Below are 19,458 nucleotides of genomic sequence, written 5' to 3'. Positions count from 1 at the left end.
TACTCTTATAAATATGAAATTTTCCTAATAAAATTATAAGATTCATCATAACATTTACGGAAGCAGTTTTCAAAATATATGATAACATCTTTGATGTTAATTCACAGTTATAAACAGATGTTTTTTTGTTTTTTACAATTTTTTTGACTGGTTTATTTAATTTAAGTAACCTAATAAAGTTATTTATTTATGCATATATGTATTTTTACATTTCATGGTAGCCTATTTAGGTATATCCACCTTATTCCTAATTTAAAATGAACTAACAGCAGCAGAAAAGTCAAAGGACAGCCGACGACAGCCTTTCAACCTGAGTCAAAAACCAGTGAACGTAACTCTGATTGGCTGAGGCAGCATATCGTCATAATCCAACCTGTAACGTCAGCCACTCTGATTGGCTGAGGCAACGTGCCAGGCATGTGGCGTGTTTTTTTAAGCAGAAAGTAACTACACAGATATTCAGCCTGCTTCGCCGTCATGATCGCTGGGGAACCCATCTTTTCCTCTAAATTGAAGGTAAGTTCGTCCAGCTTAGTGAATTCTATGTCCATGTCTACTTATAGTTTTTGGTAGTTTAGCGTTTTTGTCTTAAACTTCACAAATCGGCTGTGATTACTGCCGCGAATGTCCAAGGGTGTTAACCTAACGGAACAGTTTTTTGTTTTGCGTTAGCTTGCTGCTCTTAATTCTTTTTTAGTTTCGTTTCAATTTGAACAATTTGGGACACTAAACTGTACGTTGGGTTGCACGTTGTTATCTGGCTGCAAGTTAGCTACCATTCTTTGATAGTAATCAAACTAACTCATTTACTCTGAATATCGTCAGAAATTATGAAAAAATAATAAGTGCCAGGGTCCTAAAACAAAGCGCGTAATGTGCTTGTATGCTCTAGTGTAGGCTATCCTTGTTTTTAAAATTGCATCACTTTGTGTGATGAGTGAAATCTTCAGATGTTTGTGATTTGTTTTGTCTCTCAGGGGCTGTTAGGAGTGAGGTGTCCTTCGCTGATGGGAGAAAAAACACCTAAATAAGGTAACGTTACGTGTTGTGATCTCATCCTCTTTTCTTTTGAACAGACCCCAGTCAAATAAAAAGTAAAACTAAACTAATTTGGATTAACGTCTGTGTTTATAGATGACTTTGAGCGTGAGACAGTGGTGAAAACGCCAAAGAGAACTGGAACATGGCATGTTATATTCAGTTATAAATGTTTGATCAAGTTTTTAAATATCTTATAAATCTGTTCAGTTTCATCATTTGATAATAACTTTTAAAACACATTTTTTTGTGGTATAGATGCAGTGACTGAGACTGGGAGATGCAGTGACTGAAACCTGGTGGTAAGTGTTGATCTATTGGCAGTGGAGAAGACACTTTTAATAGACACCTTCTCTCTTGTGAGCTAGCAAACTTTGTTATTCTAATTAGAGCATTGTAAACATCACCAAATGTGTTCGTTTATTTCAGTGTTCCAGAAAAAGGTCCTGAAACTACTGGTCGACATCCGCCATCGCCTGAAGGAAACCAGGTAGTGGATGCAGAAGAAACATATTTTTGCTTACAAATGTGGGGACTTGGGGCAGATTGCCTTTGCATACATCTAAATCATTTGTCTTTTTCAACTTTGCAGAAGGGGTCATGAAATTCGGTTCCACAGCCACTGAGGTGTATGTACATCAAGGTGAACCTCAAGCACGCGTCGCAAAGACTTGGATTCACTTCGCCCTGATGAGCCAAGCCTACAGGACTTGAATTAAGAGTTTTAAAGGGATAGTTCACTTTGAAATTATTTTTTGAAATGTTTTGGCTTACGTCAAGGGCATCAGTCAGTCATATAATGGAAGTCTATGGGGATCTCTTAAAAGAGCATGCACAGAGAAGTACAAATTAAACATGATTTAATGAATCATAACTGTAAGTACACCTTGATGGCTTAAGATACGAGACGAGCGGTTTGTGTGAGAAAATGAACAGTGTGTGTGTGTATATATATATATATATGATCTGCGCATGCGGTGGAAACCGCCAGAAGCGATCTTGCACTGGTACGTCACTCATTGTTTACACAGATTTCGGAAGTTTTACTGTGAAGATCTAAACATATTAAGATGTATTGCATTTTGTGTATATCTAAATATATATATATATATATATATATATATATATATATATATATATATACACACACACACACATTTATACAATATAAATACTGTTTGTTTTCTTTCCCAAAACGCTCATTTCGTGTCTTAGTCAATCATTGTGTACTTAATTTATGAGTCATTAAATCATGTTTAATTTGGTCTTCTTTGTGCATGCTCTTTGAGGTGGTGACCATAGACCTCCATTATATGACTGACAGACAACAACAGTTTGACCTAAAAATATCAAAATTGAAAATACTGTGGAAACAAAACCACCTGCATCTTGGATGCCCTTGAGATAAGATAAAACATATCAAAAATTTATTTCAAAGTGAACCATACCTTTAAATTACATCCTTATTATTCGTTCATAATTCTGGCTCCACTGTACATTGTGTTTGATATATCTGGTGCCCAATTCTGATGCCATTCAGGGCAATTTATTTTTGAATAGAGATGCAATATATTATTGATTTATTTGTATAACTGTAGTGCTGTATGTATGTATGTTGTCCCATGTTTCCAGAGGGTGGAGGACATGTTTTCTGTGCTTTGAAAGATGTTCTCCTATGCTGTGTACATAGTTTTGTGTTTGTTCTAATAAAGCTATTTCTTTGAATAAACAGTATGTGGCAAATGTTCCTTTCCTCAATAAATTCATGTCCTTGATGGTAATAATAATTTAGTCCATAGGATAACAATGACATGAATAAACAACATAATAGCATATCATATGAATATATATATATATATATATGATTATTATTATTATAATTTTATGTCGGCTGACCAATAGTAACAGATCTGCCAACCAATCACGAGTGATTTTCTTGTTTAAATGTAGTGAATTTCAACCAATACTGAGTGAGGAAATTCAAGCCATTCTCTGGCAAGGCGCGCGCAGTGCTGCTATTCATATGCTAATTAGGGCCATTCGCACCTCCGCGAGCGCTGCATGCATACGTCATGGTTCGTTTCCGTCAATATGTGGCACAGTGGAACGCGACGTTCACAGTCTGTAAATTGTCGTTAACTGCCGAAAATTAGGGAGATTTCCGGCAGTTTACGGGGACGAAAATCCCACTTTTCATGCAGTGTTTCCCGTCATCATTGTTCCCAGCTGTTCATTGTTAGTCTTGTTAGATCTGTGTATTTATCCCCTGTCTGTGTTAGTATGTGTATGGATTCGTTGTTAGATGTCACAACTTCTTTGGTCTGTTTCCTAGGTGGTTTGTGCTTTGTTTTCATGTTTGGTATGATTATTTGGATTTCGACCCCTGCCTGGAAGACTACGATTTTGGATTGCCCTTTATAATAAACATCTGCAAATTGGATCTTCTGTCCCCTGTGTGTCGTGACACTTCCGGTCACTTGAAAATTCCGGTCCAGTGTGAACGGCCCTTAGTTATGCAAATGAGTGGCGGATACCAATGGAATTTCTAATAGTGGAGGTAATGTGATCTGTTTTAACAGTTGAACGCTTTAGAAAAGTTGACTTTTCTAATGAAGAGCCTAGGAAGAGGCTTTCCTGTAGGTCAAACAGTAGAGCGTTGGTGCTCGCAACGCCAAGGTCATGGGTTCGATTCCCAAAGAAAGCAAGAACTGATAAAAAAGTAAATGCGCATCTTTAGTTGCTTTGTACAAAAGTGTTTGCTAAATGTAAATGACACTAAGGCTAAGAGTTGCCTAAACTCGTCAATGAAGACATGTATAGTTACAAAATGCCTCCTTTCTCAATATACAATGATAAAAATTGTCCTTGTATAAATGAAAGCAAAATAAGACCAAGCACAGGTACGTTTCATCAGTAATGTGCTACACTCATGGGATGGAAGTGGTGGAGAAAGCAATTTTTCATACATCTGCCACAAGTGTCAACACAGGAGGAAAAAAAAGAAATCAGCTTGACATTTTTCTTCTGTCTCCTAAGCAACCTTCCTGAGCAGGCAGTCTTCAGAAGGTGAAAACCCCTGGGAACAGAACACGCTGCTTTCTCCTCCTCTGTGCCATATGCTTGGAATAGAACTGCTTCTGTTTTCCCTATTTGACTGCTACCTGCGTTTGTCTCCCCTGCTGTGCATGTGCATCTGAACAGCTTGATTTGTTATAAACCAAGCTGTTGAAATACTTGCGTTTCATTTGCACAGGAAGGAATCTTGATCAAGCTAATCTTTCTTTTCTCTCTCTTTTACTATATGCTTGACCATTTATAGTCAAACATGAAATGGCATTCGCTTCCAATTTTACATTTTGTGATTTTAGTTTCCATTGGCTGCTGTTGTTCTCAAAATATTCTATTTTATGTTCCACAAAAGAAAGAAAGTCATACTGGTTGGTTTGGAATGATATGAGGGTGAGTAAATGATGACTTCACGACCACTAATGTATGTTCTATATAGTATGAGTGCATGTACTATGAATGTAATCTGGATGTACTACATTCCCCATGTTGTCATTATCATGTGACCTACGCCACTGTCAGTTGCGTCGCTTCACTATCATTCACAAATCTTCTCCTGTGGCCTCGTGGGATAGCAAAGTGTATATCTTCTGCACGCTTCCTACTCTTTTATGAGTACAGTGAATTCGGACATACTTTTTTTTTGTTACATAATGTTTTTCACCTACTATATAGTAGGTGAAAAGGGAAGCTTGTTTCTGCCACAGAATTAAAAATAAAAAAGTAATTGTGACTTTTTATCTCACAATTCTGACTTTAAAATTGCAAGTTTACATTTCTCAGAATTGCGTGATATAAAGTCTCAAATTGTGTGTTATAAAGTCAGAATTGTGAGATATAAACTCGCAATTCTGAGAAAAAAAATTTATATCTCGCAATTCTGACTTTATAACACACAAGTGCAACTTTATAATGTATCTCGCAGTTCTGAGAACTAAAGTCACTACTTCCTGAACTTAAGCCAGCTCCTTGTTTCCTGTCTGCCATTATTGGCTGAACTTGATTAATTCAGGTGTGCCTGACCTCAGTAGTCACGCCAACAATAATCAGACACACCTGAATTAATCAAATTTGTCCAATAATGGCAGACAGGAAACAAGGAGCTGGCTTAAGTTCAGGAAGTAGTGAAGCTGTGCATAAAGCCAATTGCGAGATAAAAAGTCGCAATTATCTTTTAAAGTGGTGTTAAAGTATGATTTCACTTTTCTAACTTTAGTTAGTGTGTAATGTTGCTGTTTGAGCATAAACAACATTATCAAAGTTACAACGCTCAAAGTTCAAAGCAAAGGAAGATATTTGCTTTTAAAGAAAAGGACTACAACAAATGGCTGGTAAGGACTACACAACATTCCTCCAGGGTTAGTGACATCACCAACCCTAAAATGTGCATAAACTCCGCCCACCTGCTTTGCCTGCCTGTGTTTCTAGTTAGTTTCCTTGATTGTTAATTGCTAATTAGTCCCTCACACTTAAAAATGGTCATATGTTACATGCTCTTGGTTGTGACTTATATGGTGATTTATGAATTCCATTTAGCAGAATTATTTCCACAAATCCACAGAAAGCCTTGCCTTTGTGAATGTCAGAGCAATACATAGTGCATTTAAAATCTATGATTTTAAAGTACTTCAATTTTCATCTTGTTCCAGATATGTCGAGACACACGGCTATTTGAATTTTGGCATCAATGTGTAGTCCGAACTCTTTCTTGGATTTACAGTTACAGTCTGCTTCAATTTTCTTGGCAAACACACTATGACAACTTTAAATGGGCAGAGAGTATCTGATAACCATGTGAACACTTACTGTGTACAGTCTTGTGTTTCCTGTCATTAGTGGGATCCTGAGGGAAACTAGTGGAGATGTCGAGGAGAGGTGTGAAGACTTTGGCAGAGGCTGTGTCACAGAAGGACTCTCATTAGAAGAGGGAACATCAACACCATGTACAGTAAGGTGCCACATTAGTTACTGATCCTACTGTAGCTAATCCACAACTTTTACGATTACGGTTCTCTTGTGAAAGTTTGACTGTTCGATCTCATGTTCAAACTTTCATCTTGTTTACCACACAGCAATGATTGGGTAATTCATCCACAGATTACAATTCTGTCAAGCTCCATAAAATCACCATAAAAGTCTCATCATGCAGATCACACCAGCAGTTTTCACAACCCACTGGTGATTCGCAAAGTAGGGATAAGTGAGTCGTGCAAAGTATGAGAATGTTGATGCTTTCATGCCACATCAGAAAATTTTTAATTTCAGTTTTGCTGCTGGGCATTCACATCTTTGTGTATTTACATATTTCTGACAAGATACACCAGTGTGTTGGGAAAAGTGTTTCCTGCATCACTTTCCATCGCAGTGTAACAACTTTGTTTGCATCTACAGTACAGTCAATGATGAACCCTTGACATTCATGGAATCTTTGCATTAGGTACAAGGTTCATATGGAAAATAGTTCTTCCGATTATTATAATTTTCTTAACACTAAGAAAAAAAATTTTTTTTTTTAACTGTTCACTGAAAGGTTCTTTGAGGAACCGGAAATGGTTCTTCTATGGCATCACTGCGAAAACCCCCTTTTACTTTTATGAGCCAACTATGTAGTCCGATTCATGAACAAATTATTCTTATGAGCCACTTCTTTCAATCAATCGTTCAAAAATTTTTAAACAGCCCTTCAAAAATACTCTCAAACCTAAAGGAGTAGTTCACATTTAAAAAAACTTTTGCTGATAATTTAGTCACCCCCATGCCATCCAAGATATCCATGTCTTTCTTTCTTCAAGGTTTTTGATGAAAACATTCCATGATTTTCTTCATATAATGGACTTCATTGGGAACCAAATGGTTCACATGCAATATGAGAGTTTCAGTGCAGCTTCAAAGGGCTTTTAATGACACCAGACTATGAATAAGGGTCTTATCTAGGACCCTTCGAGTCATGACTAGAAAAAAGATTTGTTCATTTTGATGAACGAGTTCGAACAGGAGAGTCACGAACGCTCATCACAGAACAGAGCAAGGTGACATTTGTGCTTATAAAACTTAAACTTTTTAATTTATTTTTGAAATGCCCAATTTTTTTCGCTAGATAAGACCCTTATTCATCGTCTGGTGTTGTTTAAAGCCCTTTGAAGCTGCACTGAAACTCTCTTTTTGGACCTTGAACAGTTTGGTTCCCATTGAACTGCATTATATGGGGAAAAATCCTGTAATGTTTTCATCAAAAACCTTAATTTCTTTTCGACTGAAGAAAGAAAGACATGGACATCTTGGATGACATGGGGGTGAGTAAATTATCAGCAAATTTTTTTTTAAAAGTGAACTAGTCTGCTGAATCTTTCTAACAAATCCTTCACTGAATGAACTCTTCGAATCCATCAAATGACTTAGTGAATTGTAAGTTACAAGTGTGATTTATTTAATGTGGGTCCTAGCATGAAGAAATTGGGGTTTTGGTGTCACTGATGTCAAACCTGTTTTTAGTGGAGCTATTCCTATTTTAGAATAAACAGAGGTGTAAAGAGTACCTGAAAATCATACTTGAGTATAAGTACAAAAGTCTTACAGCAAAAATGACTCCATTGGCAGTTACAAGTCATCAATTCCAATACGACTTAAGTAAAAGTCTTTACTCCCGGTTTTACAAACAAGGTTTAAGCCTAGTCCCAGACTAAAATGCATGTTTGAGTTATTTTAACTGAACGCAACTTGCACTGACTTATCTTAATGCATCTCACTGCCATTGTTTTGTCTCAAGATGCACTTCAGTAATGTTTGATACTCAGTAAAATTATAAAGTCACTAAAAAGATACTTAACAACAGGAACTAATTACATTTACTTAAATACTGTAGTTCACTGAGAATAAACAGGCATTTAAATTAGCCAGGAATTGTGAACATATAGTAGATTTGTCATTATGAAACAAATAATGGTTTATACTTTGATGTTAAACCAGAACACTGTGACAAGTAAATGTGAACTGAATGCAGTCAGCGCCTAAAAAGATCCCGAAGTCACACTCCAGCACACTCCTGTCCTCAACAACTCTTCTCTATACTGTCTGAGTCTTAAAATACAAACACTCCACACACTCTCTCACTGTGCTTGTCATGGTTGTCATGGTAATTTCCAATGCCCTGCTTCCAACACATTGCAGACTTTCTAAAAATATTTTTTTTAGTCTGTTTTGTTTTTATTATTATTATTATAATTATTACGCCTTTTTATCGCCGTCTCTCCCCTGCTGTCTGGTTGTCTCTCAATTTTACACTTTATTGAGCTTTTAGGACAGATATAGCTCAAGTGTTTGTGGCTTCTATTCTTCTGTATTGTCCGAAATATTCTTAATTATAAATCTGGTATCATATAAATTCCAAATAGGAATCTCATAAATAATAAAAAAAAAAGTAAAATAATGGTGTTCTATAGCAGTGTTGGATAGACGCTGATATTTGCGGAGGCAGATTTTGCGAGGCAGAATGTGCCTAGACTTGACAGTCAGCCTTCAAGACATTTACAATAATGCAGTGTAATTGAATCCACAAACCCAGTGAGTAGCTCTCGCTTCTGTAGTTTTGCTCCATCTCATCCACTCCGACAATGTCACATCAGAGAGTGCAAAGGTGTGAACAGTGTTTCTTTTATAACCATCTGATTGTTGGAAGTGGGACATTGTGAAGAATAACATAAGTCAAATGCTGTTTCGTTATACTTCAAGCCAGGGTTATATAAGGATCATCCTCACAAAACAATGTTCCCATGACTTACAATTGATATGATTAACAAAAAAACAAAAAAAATGCTGCAAAAGACATTTTAGTTCTATATTAACTATATACGCATATATACGCATTTTCTGAGAAATACCTTTTGTTAAACCCTGTTATGCTGTAAAATTTCCTGTTTTAAAAATAATGGGTAATAAGGGAGCACTTTTTTATTATCATCTAAAAGTAATCCAAAAAGTAGTCTGATTATATTACCAAAAATGAGTAATGTAATGTAACGTTACTAACCATCATTTTTTTCATGGAATTTGGAATCAGTAACGGACAACAAATTGTAAGTAATCTACCCAGCACTGCATATTGACACAGTTGTATGTTTACATACTGACTGCTAATAATGTTGTGTGGTGCAGTGAGCCATCCATGGAACAATTAAAACAAACCCTGAGAATTGATAAAAGAACATATATATTATACATATAGTAGGGTGACCAACTGTCCTGTTTTCCCAGGACATGTGCTGTTTTCATATAACAATATAACAATTTTCTATCCATACAGAGGAGGCATAACCTACTTTAAATGTATTGAAATTAATAAGGTATCTTTGAGTAAACTTCGAGTATCATTTGAGTTGGCCCATGTGTTTGCTGGGCCGAGTGTCCTGGTTTTTGGTAATCAAAATATGGTCACCCTAACATATAGGCCTACTTGATATTTAATCTTATTAGATTTAGTTTGATCGATTTCATTTGATATATTTTAATTTCAATTAAACAGTTGCAATAGATTTGTAAAGGTTTTTTTGTTGTTGCTGCATGTTTGGCCTGAGTTTTGTTGCATTTCCACTGTACTGACAACTGTAGGGGTCACCGTTTCGAAGCCTCAGCACAATACGGCACATTTTCTTCAACTGTTTTAGCGTTCCTCATAGCTTCGCTCTACCCAGCACTACTAATCAGCTTGTGCCCAGTAGTTAACGCTGTAAATATCATCAGCTGCGATAAGGGCCGCCCATCAGCCTAAGCCATCAAGAGTTTTATGACAGAACAAGGCAGTAGGTTTAGACTGATTTTAATAGTTTATTAACAGCGTTTAAATTATGTACTCTTTTAAGGTTAATAATAATAAATAAAGAACATTTTAGATACAGTAAGGCTGAAACGTATTTGGGATTCAGTGTAGCATCAAATGGTAGTTGCGTAGTCTGTCAATGGAGGGACAAAAATCTCTCAGATTTGATTAAAATGAACTTGTTTTGTGTTCCAAAGTTGAACGAACGTCTTACGGGTTTGGAACGACATGAGGGTGAGTAAATGATGAGAGAATTTTCATTTTTATTTTCAACTATAAATTAACCATGGAAATGAAACCAGTTATCCACTGTTTGCTGATCAACTGATCGATACATATTATAAATAAGGATATCTATGGAGAGTACAAACATGCTGAAATGTAAACTCACTTCATCAATTTCCAGCAGAGACCTATAACCAAGTTATTCTTTATTTCTGTCGTTTATTACAAATAAGCTTAAACCACGTGTGTTTACATAGAGCCTTGACTGATCCTGATTCTGTCAGATTGGTGACTGGCCAAAGAAACAGGATGTACAGTATAAGTGAAATATAACTTTTTTGGTTACTGAGTAGCCAGGTCATAACATCGCTGTTTAATATCAGCTGCTTCAGTGAGGTAGACATTGAGACAATTCAGTCACAGAATATCAAGAGAAAAAGCACAAAAGCAAACACTACACACAAACGCACAATACTTCAATGGTCAATAAACATAGATTATCACAGAGGAACACTTTCACTTGAAAATGTTGTAACCATTGCATCTTTGTAAAAGATTTTCAATACTAATAAGTGAATCATTCCATAAAGACAGGTTATAGGAAAGCCATTAGATGGTACATATTCAGAAAGAAAAAAAAAGTACCTTTAAACAAAAAAGTATCAGTGCACCAATACATGAAATTAAATAATCAATCCACATACACCTAAATATACAGAAAAGTCTATATACCTACTGTAAAGTAGGTATTTTCATATAAAGTAACACGTAAAATGTACCAGCAATTTCAATGTGTCTGTGACAGTTGTACTTGGCCTAAACCATTTAAATGTAGAAATATCTCTCATATAAAGAGGACAAGACTTCTACAAAGCTATTTAATGTTTTAATGGTAGCAGCAAAACGGTTGTCATCGCTTTTAACGTTTTTCTATAGCTCATAATTATGGCAACAAATATTCTTATCTTAGATAAGAGTGTGTATGTTCTTAACTTACAAGGTTGTAATAAGCCAACTAATGCAATTTACTATTTTTAAAAAATATTATTCAGTATATATTATTCAGAAAGTTTGCTAACAAAAACTCTGAAATAAAGACTCTTATATATAGCGGATCGTTTATCATAAACACTTTTTAACTATCTACAATTCTAAATAAGTGAACAAATCATCTGGTTATGATGTAACAGTCACTCTATGTTAAGTAACAGTCTACACAAGTCTTCCGTAAGTAAACCTGGGAGTAGAGTGCTTTGATTATGATCCCATACAATGGAAATGTAAACTTATGACATGGCACAGGTTCATAAATTAACAGTCTGAAAATTCCAAAAGCTATTTCGGATGTAACAGTTCTCGTCATTTACTTTCATCGCCAGAAAGACTGAAAATGGTTGATGAATGTGGCGAACGAAATTTCACATGAACATTTGGATGGCGTCAAAACATTATGGCTACTGATTGCTTCTTGTCTTTGACACTATCATTTGAACCATATTGCCAAATACTACTATGCTCAGATATTTTACTGAACATCGCTAAACTTAAACTAACACAGCACAGGCAAGATTATAGAATTAATTCTGTGTAATTTAAGGTTAAAGTGAAATTGTGGTGACTCCAAATGCCTTTATCTAAACGGATTCCAAGAGGCGACAGAATAAAACAACTTTTTCAAGTTGACCAAGCTCACATGTGCATAGTCAAACCTCAATACATTGAAACATCAATACATCAACACAGTAATTTAAGATAGTTTGAGGAAATACATTTAGTCATTACTATATGTACAAAGCAAATTTTGCTTTTGAAGTTTCAACCATAAACTATTTATGTCCTGGACTCTTGAAAAGCATTGTAGTCATCGCTAACTACAATCTCAGTCTACAGTTAGACCAAGCTACCAAAAGTTAGGACTGTTCAGGGAGCCAAAACACAACTCAGCTCAACTTACTTTCCCTTTTGGTGGTCCCATTTCCAAGCCCCTCACTCTTTAAAAAAGATTTTTGAGAAGATACATCGGGTGACCGCTATAGTAACCTCCTTCTCAGTTGGACTTATGTTCACCGTTCTTGGCCCAGCCTCTGGTCATGGCTGATACCACAAAGCTGTACATATTGAGCCAGGCCTGTCGCAGTGGTGTTGTGTAGGCTGGACCCAGGCTGGACTGAAGCATATAGAGCAGGGACTCTCCAACCACCTAATGAACACATGAAAGAATCCAATCAATCAACCATTGGTCTGAAAAATCACAATGACTGTGTCAATGTCAATCTCAATATCTTCTTTGACATTTGCGCGTCACGGCTGCAATTTCTAATTTCTGTCATCATTGCTTTCCGACCGGAGGGACTTTTGCAGTTCCTAGAACCTGACGTTCCTATAACCCTTTTTTTCTCGTGTTCCGACCGGACTAAATTGGGGATTTTTTTAGTTCCTCAGATCGTAGTTCATAAGTACCTAGTCTAGAGCGAGGACTTTTTTAGTTCCCTTTCCCTAGGTCTACGTTGATTGGTTCAACTTATAAGTCATGCCCGCTGTCAACACGGAACTTGTAGCGCGCTGTCTGCCATACATGTGTTTTTGCAAAACATTACAACGAGGATTAAGACAAACATAACGCATTCAACCAGCTAATTGCTAATGCTAGCTAAACTTACCCGTTGTTTTGTTTGCCTCCTGCGCTCTGCTCTATTATCTTCTTCCATCATATTACTTAATATCATATTACGCTGGAGCCTTCGTCTTCTGTGTTTCTCTGTACAGAACTCAAGCATAATCTTTAAACGCCGCCGTTCGTTCTCCGTTATTAAGGTCCCGGCAAGGCAGAACAGGAACATTGCAATAGCCTCCTCCATGCTGGTTTGTTGTTGTATGTGGCCGCGCTACGTCTAGTGATGACGTCACCATGATATCCCTCCTACCAGTTCCTATAGCCACTTGGCCAGTGCGAACGCAAGCAGCAAAACCGAGTTTGGGGGAGAGTAGTTCTTAAAACTGTTTAGAAGTGGACAGTTCCTATAACTAAGTTCCTGTAACTACTTGGTCGGAAAGCGGCTATAGATCACTAGGAAGTGATGACTAGACCTTAAAGTGTACTCACAGCAAAGGACTGGGGCTTTACCCCAACTGCCTGATGCTTCCTGCCCAGGTTCAACAAGAAGTCCTCCAATGTATGCAGGTCATCAAGATGGCTCACCGCTGCATCGATCACTAACATGACCTGGGAAGATATTCAACCACTCTTGAGCTGGTTTTAACAGTTCTGTAAACTCAGGAGTTGGGCCAAAATTAGTATAAAAATAAACATTGTAGACCTTATGTAGCCCCACCCCTTTTCAGCATTGCGCTCGTTGTGTTCTGCCTTCGGTTTGTATCATACCTGTCAATGTCAACACTCACGTTTTTTCCGGGTTTCTCACGTTTTTTAGCCCTATCTCCCGGACTCCTCCCAGTTTGTTATTTTTCCCGGGAAACTCGCGTAATTTGTATGGCCCAAACTCCAAACTCCAAACATGGCCCAATATGTTTGTTGAATGTTGACCAGTTGCCAGATTTGATTAAATGCATTATATTCACACAATCCACAGACCATTTAAGGTGACAGGTATGGTTTGTATTTCTACAGCATGACGGTAGATCTTACGGATTTATGAATGAACCGCTTGTTTTAAAATCTTCCCAGTCTATTTGACATCCGCCTCAAAAATTACAATGCTCTTGATAACTTTTCTTAACTCTACAATAAATACACTTAAGTTAAGTTCAAACACAAAATTTCTCTGGTGCATAAGGTCTATGTGAGTGTTCATTTGCCAAAATCAGTGGTGTCCGATCCTTGAAGGTCAACATCCTGCAGAGTTTAGCTTCCACCTGTGCCAATACACCTGCTTGGATGTCTCGAGTAATCCTGAAGATTATGATTAGCTAGGTCAGGTGTGTTTATTTTGGGTTGAAGGTAAACTCTGCAGGCCCTCCAGGAGAAGGATCAAACACCCTGGCCGTAAATGATCAATGTGGCTCTATGCAATAAACAACAACTAAACATATCAATGATTTTTTATCAGATTTCGACAAATTAACTGCCAAATCTGCTAAAGAGTGGTGCCGTGAGTTTATTACAATACCCCTGAAGCAAGCTCGGAAATGCATTATGGTCAGGAGATAGTAACCCTCATGCTATGGAAACCCTTAAAAGTGCATTTCATTGCAGTCCATCCCATCACAAATAATTGTGTTATTTTTTATTATTTTACCATGGGTATTTGTGTAAAGGAGTGTGTATATTAAATATTGCCCATGCTTTGCCAATATTAAGATTTGGTAATGCTTTATTTTACAGTGCCATTGTTACATGCACTATAAATCATGCATAATTACATGCAACTAACCCTAAACCAAACCAATCCCTAATCCTAACCCTATGGTAAGTACTTGTAGTTACTTAATATTACTCACTCAGTACTTAAATGTATAAAAACACTGTAACAAAGACACCTTAAAATAAATTGTAACCTAAGATTCTTTTAAATATTCTAATATAATGTACTGAATGCTTTCTCCATGTCATTATCACAAATTAACTCTCATGAGCCACCGTATGTTTGTGTTCTGTAGCGGTTTTGTATTGTTTAAACATTCACAGCCTTCCATTTATCGTCCACGCACAATGAGTTCTGGGATTTCCAACTGTTTGATTCTCTCAAGTCTACATTTAATGCATCCTCGATAACAAGAACACATCCAGGTAATTTCAAGCATTCTTGGAGTATTGTTGTGCATGAGACAAGTTTATGATAATGTTGAACGATAACACAAGGATGCAAGATCGCATATTGAGAAATGGCCCAAAAGTACGTTCCTGCACTTTTACTTTTTTAATAATTGTTACAGATTTGAACTTTGAGCTCACCTTGGTGACATGATCGAGGAACTCTGGGCTGGAGAGGCATTCAGGTGCGTCCCCACAGTTTGTGCTGTAGCTGAAGAGAGTAAGTAGTGCTGGATCCAGCTCAAATAACCTATCAAGAAATGGAATGGACTGAATTTATATAGCGCTTTCAAAAGACCCATGGCCACCAAAGCGCTTTAGATATTGCACATTCACACACTCATTCATACACCGACGGCGCTGTCAGCCATACAAGGCGCCATCCAGCTTGTTGGGAGCAGCTGTGGTTAGGTGTCTTGCTCATGGACACCTCGACACTTGGTCAGGTGGAACTGGAACTGGGAATTGAACCACCAACCCATGGGCGTCAGTTTGGTTTGAAATGTGCTGGGGACAGAAACGTATTCGGAAGGGCGTTTTCAAAAGTGCCGGGTACAATGACGCAATCATTCTTTTTTTCTCTTTCGAGTAGGTCATGTTTTGAAAGACGATGTCCTGTAGCTTCCTGATGTACATAAATAAAAATGAGCACGATGTCCGAGTATAGTGAGTATATATAGAGTATATACGCCCTCCATTGCATATGTACAGTCATGGTAGAATTTTTGCCTATAGCGTGTCGAGACTCGGGAGGTTCGAGGATCTAATCTGCACTCGTATAGTTTTATTTTCCCTTCATCAAAACCAATAATGTTTATCAGTGGTTGAATTGATATAATGTTTATCAGTGGTTGTATATGTTTTGATGAGGGAAAAAAATACGAGAGCGGATTACAACCCATGAGAAACAGGGACACGTTTGTGTGCATTTTTATTTGTGATTTCACTGGAACGAATCTCCGCAACGGATTGAAGCGCGTTTCTGAGAGAAGACAACACATTTCAGTGCTGGATCGCCTGTTATTAAACAAACAATTGAAACGAATGCTGTTAACTGGAGATGTTTTATTTGTATTGGTACAGCTGTACCGCGAGATGTTTCAAAAGTGGTGGGGACAAAATCGACCCTGGCAAAAAGTGGTGGGGACATGTCCCACCCGTCCCCCCTGTAAATGACGCCTATGCACCAACCTTACGGTTTGTAGACAACCTACATGAACCACTGAAGGAATGTTACATGTAATCAATCAACACTAGAGCAGTACACTGGCATGGATCTTCAACCACAGTTGCCTATTTCTAGTGTGGTCAAATCGATTAATCAGACTGATCTCATGAAATCGCGTTTGTATGACACACCAATTCGTATTTCCATTTTTGGCATCCATTTTTCAATACGCATAATCGCTTTTCAGCGTGTTAATAAACGACGTTGACTTAACGTTACATTACTGTGTATAAATATATGACCGTCCCTAAACCTGCCCGTCACTGGGGTTAATACCATTTATGAGTCTTCCACTACCATCCTAGGAAAAAAATATCGCTCCCCAGATGTAGATCTACATTTAGCTACATTTCGCTCGGACATTTAACGGCATAGACATGCACGCGGAAAGCTCAAAATGCGTATAGATAACACGACACTTGACTTGAAAGTGGCGTGTATGTTTACGCAAAAGTCATGATGTCATGTTGGATTAATCGTGATGAATCACATTTAAAATAAAAGATTGTAAATATGTGTGTGTGTATAGAAACATATATTTACAAACTTTTATCTTAGTTGCGATAAATCGCACTACTTCACATAAAATTAAATTAGGCAAGTCGACTAATAGAAAACAGAAAAATCTGTATTCTTTTTTTCTTTGTAGCTTTAAGTCCCTTCACTTTTTTCCCCCCAAAGAATGTCATTTTTAGACTTTATGGCGAGTTTAAAGAGAAATACTCAGGAAAGTGATACTTGGTAGCATCTTTCCTCCGACAAGGTGATTCTGATGAAAATGATCTTGCTGCTCCCTGTCGCCAAGCAACAAGTCAAGCCTCTCACTGAGCTGCGGTTAGAGGAACAGACAGCGGGAGACTGATGGGGAATTTTTGATGGATTTAAAGAGATTACGCTCTAGTTTGTTTGGTTAATTTGCTATACCTACATGATGAGTACAATCTTTGAGTTATGGAAAGCAACAATCCTCCATTTTGATTGCCAATTACTGTGCTGTATGCATTGCTGTACTCAAAAACCAAACCATTTAATCATTTAAAAAATAGTTAATTATTGTAAATGTAAACTGTAGATGTAAATGAAGTACGCCACACAACTCTCTTTGCAACTTTCTAAATAAACATGCAGACTAATTCAAATAGCATTATCCCTGACTGCAAAAGAGTTTCAGCCAGCATGCAGCTCGGCGAATACATTACCTCGTGAACATAACAATTCCATGTGGCACCTTGTTCTTCCCCAGACTCTCCCAGCTGTCCCGAATCAAACCCTTTTCTTTTTCAGAGAGTTTCTCCATCGTGACCCTCGGGTTATGCTGTGGTTCCTGGTCGTCTTTCAGTGTTGTGGCATCAAAATGTGATCTTCAGTTTAAAGCAGGACCTCCTGAATTCCCATTTCCAGACTTCCAGAGTTCAGTCTTCAGGTATGACCCCCCCTGTGAAGTGCATATATTTGCAGATATCATTCGCTCAGGAAAAATAAGACTTATCAGAGAAGCGTGCATGAGGGACTATAGGAATACATTTTCATTAATGCATTGTAATCAATTTTACTGCAAATGCTTCATGCACTCAACCTCTAGAAGAGAAGAAACCTAACTTAGCCCTGACTTTATGGTCACAATAAACAGTGTGTGATGCTGACGTACCGTTCCTTCACTGCTCTAGAGGTGACCTTCTTCTCTCACTGGCTTCGTCTGTCTTTCTCTGGCATTAGGACGTCTGTTTGTTCACTGCGAATATGTATATGTCAAGCCTGCTATCCTTGTGTTTGCTCTCTCTCTTTCTTTGTCTCACTCTCTTCCTCTCTCTTTTCCTCTTTGCTCCCCCCGCTCTCTCACACACATGCAAACACTCACTCACTTTCTCTCTCTTTATCTCTCCCTCTATCTGCTCCCTCTCCCCTTTCTGCTGCATGTAACCTCATAGATGCTGCTTGATGTGCATTCAAACTAAGATGAAGAGACCGTGTTGGTAATCTTCTGCATTTTCCACACACACACAAAAAAACGACGTATAGATCTATTTTTAATCGATGACACACCGTAACTGTCCTAAATGCTCTCATCCTTGTGATATTGTGTTCATATGGACAGTAAATAAGGAATGGAAATATCTCTGATCTCCACTGCTCCTAGTAATAGCACCATGTTACGAGCCATAGCTCCTCCTACAGGTGAGAGTCTGGCCATCAACAAAATAACAACACCTTCTTGCACTCCGTACGCATATGATCAAAGAAAACATTTAAGGAGATCTGATATGAATATGAGTGAAAGAAGATAAAGATTCAAAGTTCTTTGTTTTCCAATAGTCTAACTGTAAAGCATCAAATAAATATTCCCCTTGGCTTGCATAAGGTGGTATTCTTGCAAACAATTTGTTAAATTAACTGCATCACAGCATTCTTAGTGCTTAGAGATGCACCGATACTAAATTTCTCAGAGTGATATCTGCCAATACCGAGAAAAAATTCTCCCAAATGATCCTGCAAACCATACAGGGAACCCTCTCGTTTGGTACATTACTAAAATATTAGAGGTTAAAATTAACAATAGAGTGATTAATATATTCAACTGCTATTTATTATCAGATATAATAATTACACTCAAATAAAAACTGAAATGTCTGTATGCAATTTAGTTGCATATAAGGTAGTTATCTTTCAACATACCTTCTGATGTTCATGCATGCTTTTTTTCTCGTGCTTGTATTAAACACTTTTATAACACTTTCATTTATAATGTTTCGCGCTGCCGCTTGAACAGACGCTACAGCAATCTGTCAAATCACATTTAAGCGCATCAAAAAAGCCATTTCACGAGTTCACACTTACATAATTAAGTTATGTATGGTAAAAAGAGGTAAGTCTGCTGTATATATGCCGTAAAGCATGCCGTGATTCTCGCAAGATTTTTCGGGGGCGCTCCTCTCAAACTTGCATTGGTTTTTCAAGCGGCGTCCTCCCAAGCTTTACTACTATGGATGATTCACCCTACTATGAGTTTGTTTACCACTGAAATGACTTTGAAGCGGTTATATTAAGGTACAATTCTTCCATAGTGTGCCTTTAAGTGAATGCGCTCCTCTTGTGTTAATCAGGTTAATTATCTGAACGTGCTCCTCCCGAACTTTGCCAATAAAACATCATTGCTTAGTTTTTATTGGCCTATATAGATTATTGGTCAATACGTCGGTGCATCTCTACTTAAAAGCATCTCTTCTTTACTGAAATACTTTACTGAAATACTTTACTGAAATACTTTACTTCTTTACGAAAATCTTTATCTCTTCTTTACGAAAAACATGAAAAAGTTCT

The 19,458-nt window shown here is 37.4% G+C and overlaps 1 protein-coding gene and 1 long non-coding RNA gene across 2 annotated transcripts; one reads left to right on the top strand and one right to left on the bottom strand.

The window, feature by feature from the left end:
• The first annotated feature begins 234 nt into the window (after window positions 1-234).
• LOC148973588 (uncharacterized) lies at window positions 235-2,769 on the top strand. The gene is made up of 6 exons (XR_016146716.1): window positions 235-516; window positions 978-1,032; window positions 1,135-1,186; window positions 1,297-1,340; window positions 1,468-1,528; window positions 1,631-2,769. It is a non-coding gene; the product is annotated as an uncharacterized LOC148973588 (long non-coding RNA).
• A 7,565-nt stretch (window positions 2,770-10,334) lies between these two features.
• On the bottom strand, window positions 10,335-17,598 carry ngb (neuroglobin). The gene is made up of 4 exons (XM_039666941.2): window positions 17,340-17,598; window positions 15,054-15,162; window positions 13,245-13,364; window positions 10,335-12,341 (listed from the first exon to the last, which is right to left on the bottom strand). Exons 1-4 carry the CDS (start codon window positions 17,435-17,437, stop codon window positions 12,189-12,191), a joined length of 480 nt encoding a protein of 159 aa, XP_039522875.2. The 5' UTR covers window positions 17,438-17,598; the 3' UTR covers window positions 10,335-12,188.
• Between the last annotated feature and the right edge of the window lie 1,860 nt (window positions 17,599-19,458).

This window comes from Pimephales promelas, chromosome 15, assembly GCF_988280905.1.
Source record: "Pimephales promelas chromosome 15, fPimPro1.hap1.1, whole genome shotgun sequence".
Lineage (NCBI taxonomy): Eukaryota > Metazoa > Chordata > Actinopteri > Cypriniformes > Leuciscidae > Pimephales > Pimephales promelas.
Note: the sequence above shows the minus strand (reverse complement) of the source record. Positions and strands in the feature narration are given on the sequence as shown.

Excerpts from the sequence above, each read along its gene's own strand:
- ngb (XM_039666941.2), bottom strand. The coding sequence starts at position 17,437 with ATGGAGAAACTCTCTGAAAAAGAAAAGGGTTTGATTCGGGACAGCTGG. Across the intron at positions 15,163-17,339 it reads GGAATTGTTATGTTCACGAG|GTTATTTGAGCTGGATCCAG; the intron begins GTAATGTATTCG and ends ATTTCTTGATAG. Across the intron at positions 12,342-13,244 it reads TAAAGCCCCAGTCCTTTGCT|GTGGTTGGAGAGTCCCTGCT; the intron begins GTGAGTACACTT and ends TGTGTTCATTAG.